This window comes from Pundamilia nyererei, unplaced genomic scaffold (assembly GCF_000239375.1).
Source record: "Pundamilia nyererei isolate P.nyererei 1_Seehausen unplaced genomic scaffold, PunNye1.0 scaffold00042, whole genome shotgun sequence".
NCBI lineage: Eukaryota > Metazoa > Chordata > Actinopteri > Cichliformes > Cichlidae > Pundamilia > Pundamilia nyererei.
Genome location: NW_005187443.1, coordinates 734,433 through 744,598, shown reverse-complemented (window position 1 = coordinate 744,598; position 10,166 = coordinate 734,433). Strand labels below are relative to the sequence as shown.

Here is a 10,166-nt window from a genome sequence, read left to right as displayed (position 1 = left end):
ACTCTAAAGGATGGGAAACGTGTGGGAGGAAGGGATACACAGTGGGACACAGTGTATATCAATAAGCTTTGATGGAGAAAAAGGGACCCAGGTATTCGCTCATTCTCTTAAACTGATTTAGCCAGCCATAAGATCTAAATAAAGTCTACTCATCAATCCTGCTACAAAGAGGCCATAGGAAAAAATGATTTGTCCAGTGAGAACACATTGGAGATGCGATCAAAAATGGTGCTAAAGCAAACATTCAGCGAATCGGCAGAGAATTAATTAGGGGAAAATGAATTGTCAACTATTTTGTTAACTTCAAAGTGTCATTGCTCAAGTTATTTATCAAGACGATAAACATCAATAATCTTTGTCTTCCAGTATTGGAAAGGTCAGAATTTGCTTTGATAAAATTGAAAAAAATGATCAAAAGCAAGCTACACCTCACATCACGCTACTAGATTGGCGCTACATCATGCTCACATACCAGTATCCCTAAAAGAGCTGGAATTTAGTTTTTGGGTTTCATGTGGTTTATTCTTGACTAGCTAGCACCCAGGAGAGAACCACTGCTGTGCACCGGGTATTTTTAGTTGTCTTTGTGAGTTTATTCTGCAGGCTGCTGTCTGTTTAAATGAAAACTCATTATATATTGATTTCAGATTCACGGCCAGAAAAAAAACATATGAGGATGTCTGCTTTATTTCCAGGAAACTTAAACTTACATTTTCTTTCCTTCTTTTTTTGATAACTTTTATTCTTGCATAGACCTCATAGCTTCACAGCTCTCAGAATTCAATTGTTGGAAAGACATGAGATTTCTCAGTAATAATGTCAACATGACTGGAGTATTGTCATGAGAATTTCTGATATCTTGCTTTTAGGAGCAGAAACATGAAAATCAACATAAAATGCAATCCAAAGTCACAAAGACTGATTTAATTTGGAAAAAAAAGTTTAGATGAAGAAGGTGAAGAACTAATCTAATTTGTACCTTTGCTGTCCTATTTCTACGTTAAAAGTTAGATATCTGATGTTGGAGCCATCAAGTCAGCGGATCACTTTCTAATAATCTGAAGGAAATGTGTTAGTTTCCTGCTTTTGTATCCACCCTTTTGTAAAAACTCTAGTGCAATAAAAGCCACCATAAAGCGCATTCAGTAATGTTGGTTCGCTTACAATGCTCCTCATACTTTATCCATACCATCCTTGTGTTTCCCCCAGTATCATTCTACTGTCATAGTCTGTCTGTGTCGATCGCAGCCAGCCAATGCATTTACAGAAGCCCAATTAAACTGACGTCTGTTTCCTTGACAGCCCATTAAGCTCCTGCCTGAGATGAGATGAGGCCGAATCGCTTTACGTGCTTGTGTACACAAGCGTGATGAGGAAATGCTACTCATTACCAAAAGCCAGAGAGGAGGGTAGAGAAGCCGTTTGGTCTGCGTAGTTTTTGGAAGGTTTAGCCATTTGTTGAGAAGTCAGACAAACAGACTGTGGCAGAAAAAGATTGAGATACAACTTCAGAAAGAGGAAACAGAAAAAAGATTCCATGCGAGATTACAGTGCGAGCTGCCTGCCATTCATCTGACCAATTTCCCTTGGCAGTTCTGAGCACTTAACCTTATGACGGAGATAAACTGCATGCGTGTACACAGACACACACAAAACCTTTTAGTAACTAGAATTAATAAGCCCTAAAGCAAGCAAAAGGAGAGTCTGGCAGAGAAAATGGTCCAATTACTTGTATCACACGGGGCGTTTAGAGCGGCGGAGGTCTGCGTGTCTGAGGGGGGATTGGAGGGAAAATACTGAAATTCTATCATTTCAGTTTTATCCTATTCACAGTTGCTTTGTTTCCATTTAGTGCTCCTCTGCTACCGTGATTTTCAATCAGAAGCCATGACAAACGCTGAGTGGCGCACGGCGAATTACAGGCATTTACACGCGGCTGCACCATTTTCACAGCACTAACGTTGACCGGCTAGCACCGAATTTTTTTACGTTAAGGGCAAAATGTCGCGGGCTTATATCGAGGCGGAGAGCCAGGTGGGTGGATAAAAGGCATGCCGGCACAATTGGTGGCATCTTCAAAGTGATGAGCTTGAACGTGGGACTACACTAAAACCCCAAAACACACTAGACATTCTCTCTCCCAGCAAACACAGCAAACAGAAACAGAGCAGACTGCAAATGAGCAGAGACAGAGAGAGAAACTGAGTTTTTCTTTTTGAAAAGGAGCGAGAATATTCATACTCTGACCTCAAAACACCAACTAAACCTGAATTTCTCTCCTCCGTTTATCCCTCTTTTGATACTTCTCCCATTTAACCTTTTAGTCTTCTTTCTCCACTTCCGCCTGTCTTCCATTTCAGGAAAGCAGCTATAACTGGCTTGTCAGAGCCGATAACTGTAAACACCTCGCTCTCTCTTCACACTACACTACACCACATCCTCAAATGTTATTTCAACTTCCTCTGCGGCTCCTTCCTTACCGTAATTATCCTTCTATCTTTCCTCCTTTGCAATCTCTTGTATGCTTCCACCCTCTATTTGCATGAATAAATAAATGTGTGTCAATAAAAGAGCACGGTGAGCGGGAACAGCCTGTAAGGCAGAAGCCTATTATTTTTTTTCTGTCAACAGCATCAAGCAGATGCATGCGAAAGGTTTCTTTTGTTTTGCGCTGCTTCAACATATGGGCACATAACTCAGAAACTGCTGCATTTCTACTTGACACCTGCTCCCAACACGTTCCTCATCTCCATCTGCTGTCACAATTTACTAGACGAATGACAAATTTACCGACACGGCGAGTGAACGCAAAGAGAAGTTAGCCTTCACTCACCTCTTTGCACCAGCATGGTGACCTCACTGCCTTTGGGACACTTGCTGAGCAGGTCAACCACCTGGTTGTGGGACATGCTCTGCACATTTCTCTTGTTCACCTCCACGATGATGTCGCCCTCCCTGAGACCGCGGCAGCGTGGGTAGTCCACGATCTGTTTCACTCTTTGCCCCCCACCCCCGGGACTGTCAGCAATGGTGAATCCGAAGCCCTTGTCTCCTTTCTCCATGTGTACGGTGATGAGCTCTGGCTGCGTTGCGATGGATGAGGCCAGGGTGACTACATCACTAGGGTAGCCATGCTGGGAAGAGGTATCAGAAGCCACCTCTGTGGAGGGGCTGTGGGGTCGGGGGAGGCCGTTGACGGGGACCCCGCTGTTGGTTGGACCATTGTTGTTGTTCTGACTGCCGTGGCTGGACGGCGAGTCGTAGCTGTTGGAGGGCTCCTGGCCGTTAACGATGATGGGCTCCTTGTTGTCGAGGATAGCCACTGAGGTAACCAGGCTGGTGTTTGGGTCGTCGGGGTCAAAAGGCAACGGATAACCACGGCACAGCTCCAAGTTGACCATGGAACCAATTGGAATCGATTGGAAGATCTTCACAACTTGAGCATGGGTGTAGCCGAGCACACAGGTGTCGTTAACACTCACAATCACATCACCTTAAAGGGGTGAGAAAGAATGAAGTCCATTTATTTTTGTCAAGTAGAACATCCATCCATGCGTATCCAATTCAGGGTCACCTGATGCAGCTACCCTTTGTTAATAAATACAGGATACTTACCAGTCTCCATCTTGCCATCAAGGGCGGCAGGGCCATCTAGGACTAGGCTCTTTATCTGCAGGAACTCATCTGGCTCATCCCCTCCCACAACAGTAAAACCAAATCCCCTACGACTCTTCTTCAGTTTGGTATTTATGAATGTCCCCTTCAGCTCAGATCGGTTCCTGGTAAAGAAAGGCTTCCCTCCTAAAAACACAGACACAGATAGCTCAGCTTTCATCACATTGGATGCCACAACAGATACTCAAGAACTGGGTTAAGCAGTAGTTGGATTCAGTTTGCAAAGCCCTGGATTGCTACAGTGAAGAGCCTTTGCTCGCTTGTGTCAAACCATCTCTGCAGGTATCATTAAATGCACAACAAATCTTCTGATTGGTGTTTGTCTTGAACAGGCAAGGACAACTGTCACTGCTTGACGATTGCTCACATGGTGCAAACAGGTCAACACAGACCTATTACAATAAAATGATAAATCAGGTTAAAGGGAATGAACAGAATCATAAGCATTAAGTCAAACTGAAGGCTTAACTGATCCCATTTGGCAACTACATTAAAAGTTCATATAGAAAAGACTGAGTATGGTTGAATGACTTTCTTCAGCACATGCAACTCAGTGAAACATTGAGCAAGACCGGAAATAAGAAGCCCGAGTATAGACATGCAAAGCCTTTAAATCTGAACTCATCTACTGTTATCGCCACTGGAATCAGTCCATATTAACTTTTTGATAATAATGATCATTTATTACTTATAATTTTAATTTACAACGTGATGATGTGATGGGACAAAAACAGTTTAGACAGGAACTTATTTCAAAATAGTATAAACTACATGATACCACTTCAGCTCTTTGAATGTCTAATATGCAGGCTGCCGTTTGCTTTCACTGGCGGTTTGGCATTTGAAGACACAACAGGCGCACCAGATATCTGTAGCCTGAATAGCAATGACATTGCTTCAGATGAAGGTCACATGACCGTCGTGTTCGCATAAGCGATGTCTCCGGCTTGTTTCAATCAGCTGCTGAAATCTCATCTGAGAAGACATCTGTATCACTCCACACTGGTTGTGAGGGTTTAACTGAGACACATCTATATGAAAAACATTTGACAGTGATCTTGTGAAAGAACAACTGCTCAAACGACGACAACGACATCTAAACTCGATTCTCTTTTTCTTGACTTTGCTATCTAATTATACGGCATTAAGGATAAAGTTTATCTTTTCTACTAGGAATGAAAAACAAACAGATGAATACACAGGCACAGGCTGAGCTCCGCTTCTCTATTAAAGGACACGATGCATGCCAAACGCACAATACTTCGGATACACAAATGATTGAGGAGATGTTGGCAGAAAAGAAAATAAGAAGAGAGAGGATGATGAAGACTAAAGGAACGTCTGTGTGGTGACCTGCAGAACCACATTAGGTTATGGCAGCGCTACAGCTTACGCATTCAATGAAAAATGCATTACCCTTGGAGTCGGTCTGTGCCCTTGTGTTTTATTGTCTACATGCATGTGTGTTTTCATGCTCAGTGCCTTTTGAATTGGATTTTTTTCCCCTAGACTAGGGAAAATGTAACTAAACTGTGTGCTGATATGGGTGGCTTTATCCACCAGGGATCTAAAGATGTAAGAACAGACCAGGAAGCGGGAGGAACATAAAAAGCAAGTGTGTTAGATTAAAAGATTTCAAAAGTGATGTGTTTCTATGGAGTAATATGGAGTGCCGGCACAGTCGAGCTTGCAGGAGTTTGAGACTGGGGGTGTGGAGGGAGGGGTAAGACAAAAAGATGGACAGCACCAAGCAGTTAAACCAAAGCAGAAAGCTGGGTGGGACCAGACAAAAGGCAGCGAGACGGCAAATGTGCGCTATAAAATAAAGAGATCGATGAGGGAGAAGGAAAAGGCTGCCGACAAAGCAGCAAGAGAGAGTAAGAGGGAGAGACAGGGTGAGGCAGTTAATTCTCTGCCATGGCTGTGCTAATTAGACAAGCTGCTAGTGGGAGGCCGGTATAAAAGGAACTGGCAACCAGGAGAAGGAAACCCACTGTAACGGCGAGACTCTCTATTTGTGTGTGTGTCACTAAATGATGGGTGAAATCAGGCCATTATGTGGAACAACACAGCAGAGGTTTCCTGAGAATCAACACGTTGCCACGATAAACACAGGCAGAGGGACATTTATGGAAGGGCACTCGGCAGAGCGTGTCTTCGTAAAAATATGCAGACTGGACGCAATTTTGTTTAGTGCACGTGTCACGCGAGTTCAATTTGACTTCTAAAAAATGCATGATGTGATTTATACAGAGAGCAGCTTTACAGTGTCAGTTCAGTTCTGGTCCTCCATCACGACAACTCAAACAGGGCCTGAGGCGCTGGCACAGGAAAACAAACGAAGCTGTAAAAGATGAATTTTGTTTAACTTATAATAAGTCGCTCTGGGTGACGCCGCCTGGAAACAAAAAAGTTATGCATAATCCTCATTTCGCTTGGTTGCAGGCTTTAGCTCTCTGAGGATGACAACTTACGTTTTTGTCCCATCGCGTTGGGCACTGCGGGCCCTGTCTGAGGGTCCCTGTAGGTCTCCTGGTGGTTGGCAGCATAGCTAGCCAACGGAGCCCCTGCCATCGTCGAGTCTTCGATCCATTCTGCAACAGCGAGAGGCACATGTTCTCGAGATGGAGTCTAGACAGGTGCAAAGTTGTCCTACTTGAACGAAACTGAGGCTAAGACAACACGTCCTGCTGTGCTGTGTGCTTGCAACAAAGCAAATGCAGCTCCGATGAAGCCGACAGAACTACTGTGCAGCGTGTTAATTACAGTGGATGAAAGATTGATGTGAAGCCTTCTACCCACTACAGATTCATGTTTCACTACTGAGCTCAGTATGAACACAAGCATTAATATGGTTTCGCATCTCTCTTCTCAATAAAACTGGTGGTGTGGGAAACCAGAAACAACTGATTCCCTTTTTCTTGACTGCCTACCACCTTTGATTAATCACCTTGCTAGCCTGCAGTTTGTCATAATATTCATAACAGATAGATGAAGTAAACACGTGTTTGAAAAACTGATTGTTTTTTGTTTTTTTTTATCTTTTACAGAGAGATTCAACCTTCAATTGGGGGGGGGGAAAAAATCAGCAGGTGAATCTAATGTTTTATGCTGAATGAGCAGAATGTGGAGTGCAATAGGAGAATTCCCTCTTGAGTTGACCTGCATTTGCAATTAATTTCACTGTAGGGTGTCCTGTGAATATGCAAAGAAAGGAGGGCAAGAGCATCACTGAGCTACCCGTTGCTTGGTTTTGGGCAGCTGTCTCAGAAGAAGTGTTTGGGAAGAGTTCTTATTAGTGTTACAACTGGCAGCATTTTATTAAGTAACACAAAATTAAGGGTCTCCACTCCAGCTCTTAAGCAGGCAGGTGGGAGCCAAACTTACCCGTCGTTACCTTCGTCCAAAGCAAACGAGAATCAAAAGGTAGCACAGAAAACTGAAATTAACTTCAAAAAGGCTGCGTGGTGCAGCCGCAAATAATAGTTATGCCTTTATGGGAGGGCACTTAGCAAATCATAAGGCAGGAGCTGGCAGCAAAAATAAAACCGTAGCAGTAATAGGCATTGGCAGATAAAGTCACACTCGCTCATACTCACACAGACAGACACGCAGAGCATGCAGGCAACTCATTTATACACATGAATAAGAAAGAAAGAAAATGACGCCCCTGGTGGGGGCTTGTGAACGAACCTCGGATGTAGCGCTCACCTTCAGGTGGCTGCTGGCTCTGGGGCTGAGGCTGCTGAGGCTGCTGCTGTTCCAGCTGCCTGCGCTTCTTAGCCTCTAGCACCGGATTTTCATACTGGGTCTTCCTGTTGATATGACTTTGGGACGGTGGACGGAGTGGATGAAAAGAACATAAGAATACAGAACAAGATGTAAGGGGGGGTAAAAATCAGCAGGAGAGTAGAGCACAGCAGGGACACGGAGAAGAGGATAAGGTAACAGCAGAGCGGGAGAGGGTCAACAAAGGGCGAGGGGATTGGGGTGGGGAGTGGAGAAACATGGCGATAAGCTTTGATTAATACATGGTGGCACAATGCACACACACCCACGCTTACACAGAAACCTCTCTTTGAGATGCACATGACACAGCCGTGCCTACAAATCACATCAAATAAATCCTTTTGTGCTGACGGCTTAATTTCGCTGAAACCACAAACATCTTTCACATTACAGCCTGGGAGGTTTCCTACTAACCTAACTAGCACTGAAAAATGGAACCTGAAAGTGCCAAATTATACAGCAAATGAAGGAAACTGTGAATAATGTATATTAGAAAAAATATTGCAGAAACAAAGAGGGGGGGGGGGGATGCCACAGCCTTGGGCCCACAGGTGCTGCTTTGAACAACATAAAAAAAAACAAACCTAAAAAACCCTGCATAGAACATATTTGTATTAATGCTGAGGCCCAGGGGCTTCACACAATATGAGATACGCACATATGTGCTCGCACAAACACGCTCGCTGCATATTTTTGTTCATTTATTTCCGAATGTTAATGACACAAACAATGGCCTACATTTTCCAGGACACAAAAGGACTGAAAAAGAAATGTGTGGATGTACTTCTATTTATGCACACGAAGAAGAAGCTGGGAGCTATTTCTAGATTTTTCTGCGGCGTCAGCCTGTGCACTTACTCAACATAGTAGACTCCATACACTGGATCATCTATTTTCTCCCATCCTGGAGGAAGTTCTGTAAAGAAAAAAAAAAAGATAATGAGACAAAGGAAGTAAGTAAATCTTGACTTGCAGGAAGCCGTGTATTGAGCCATTTGTGGCAAAGCCAGGAAAGACCTTTTGCCACGCCATTGTAATCGGCCCGTCAGTCAGTCTCCGAGGCCAGAGCAGCTCAACAGCTTCACAGGCTGTCTGGCTGTTCTCACCTCTGTCCCCCTCACAATGCTGACATTTCCACCCATCAGATAAGAACAGAGCAAGACCCCCATGGGCACAGGTGGATGTATGAATGCGGGGAGGGGGGTAGAGAGATGAAAGGCACATGAGAAGGAAATCGTGAGAAGGAAGTGGACAGGAGCACGGGAAGTGGGAAGAAATACAGGGAAAAAACGGCAATGAAGAAGAGGCAGCTAAAGTTATAAATGACAGGAAGTAGGTGGAAAATTCCAGGCTTAGAAACCTTTGTGCAAAATACATTGAAGCTAAATTCTGTGAGATGATTGGTTGGTTTCTGAATGAACGACTTCTCTTCTTTTCTTTCCCCTGATACAGAAGAAAAACAACATTCTACAGAATATCACACAGAAACACACGTCTCTAATCAGTGCGCTGGAAAGGTATGGTCGAAAAGTACCTGTCCTTGGCTAAACAAAGGCTCTTTAGTTTTCACATGGATCGCTAAGTGTCTGGTAGAGATTGTTGCAGATTTGACTTCACATTCGTCTCTTTGTGGGCAGAATTAAAACCTGCTTGAGTAGAACTGAAAGGGGCACTGTTCACACTGATGTAAGGACACGTGTGCGAATGCTAAAACACGTGAAAAGGTGAAACTTAAAAGATGACCATAGAAAGACATGAATATGATGCCAATGTGCAATCATCCAGTGGTGCAAACTTGCTGCAGCGCAAAGCTGTTATCTTCAACTGAGCCATCTGATTCACTTCTCCCGCCTGATTACAGCAGCATTGATTACTGGCCATTCTCCACACAGATAATGTCAGACGCTTCTAATTGGCTACAAACAGAGATTGTCCGGTAATCCTCTCCTGTGACGAATAAGTTCTACATATTACCATTATTATTATTATTGTATATATATTTATATTTCTTCATACATTCTTATATATTTCTATACTGTGTATTGTGTGTTTTGTTGTACAGTTGTTTCATTTTATTTTATTCCTTCCTAGTTAAATTTACCCTTTTTAATTTTCATATTTATTTCCTATCTTATTCATAGCCTTTTTTTTTCCCCTTTAGGTCACGAGCAGTTGTGTAAGCATTTCACTGCATATCGTACTGTGTATGACTGTGTATGTGACAAATAAAATTTGAATTACCCCCAGCCAATTTCTGCTCTGCCCTGCGTGCAAGTAGATGGTAATTACAATCATCCAACTTGGAGAGCTTCCCTCTGCTTTTTAATAAGGAGGACCTCGGCTGGAGTGGAATCAGCTGCAGATGCAGACACACAGAAACACGCCGCCGCGGTCTACATATTAATTTATCATTTGTAAGTGAAACCAGAGCCAACAGCTCCGTGCGTGTAAGCGGCTCGGGCTTCTGTGGGTTCCGTCTTTTTCTACACCTGCTGAAGTGCATCTAAAAGCACAAGCGGCAAAGAAGAAATGCAAGGTTACGGGAAAGAGATGTCGCGAGGGTGAACGTGCAAGGCGAGCACGGTAAATTATCATTTAGATGTTTTGAACTGGAACGTTAAATGGAATGCGGTCCCGCCTGGCGTCACGCACAAATTTTAATCACCCACGTTATTTCACACTGCACTAGTTCCAGTCCGGGA

General features: G+C 43.6%; 1 protein-coding gene across 12 annotated transcripts in view; it reads right to left on the bottom strand.

Moving 5' to 3' along the window:
• Nucleotides 1-10,166, bottom strand: part of magi1b (membrane associated guanylate kinase, WW and PDZ domain containing 1b) — a 139,565-nt gene that overhangs the window by 38,023 nt on the left and 91,376 nt on the right. For all 12 annotated transcript variants that reach the window (XM_005731202.1, XM_005731200.1, XM_005731204.1 and 9 more), the window contains exons 8-12: nt 8,323-8,380; nt 7,369-7,502; nt 6,150-6,269; nt 3,616-3,801; nt 2,834-3,493 (exon numbers count right to left, since the gene is read on the bottom strand). In XM_005731202.1, coding sequence (XP_005731259.1) covers nt 2,834-3,493; nt 3,616-3,801; nt 6,150-6,269; nt 7,369-7,502; nt 8,323-8,380 — 1,158 coding nt within the window. The remainder of the gene's footprint in view (nt 1-2,833; nt 3,494-3,615; nt 3,802-6,149; nt 6,270-7,368; nt 7,503-8,322; nt 8,381-10,166) is intronic.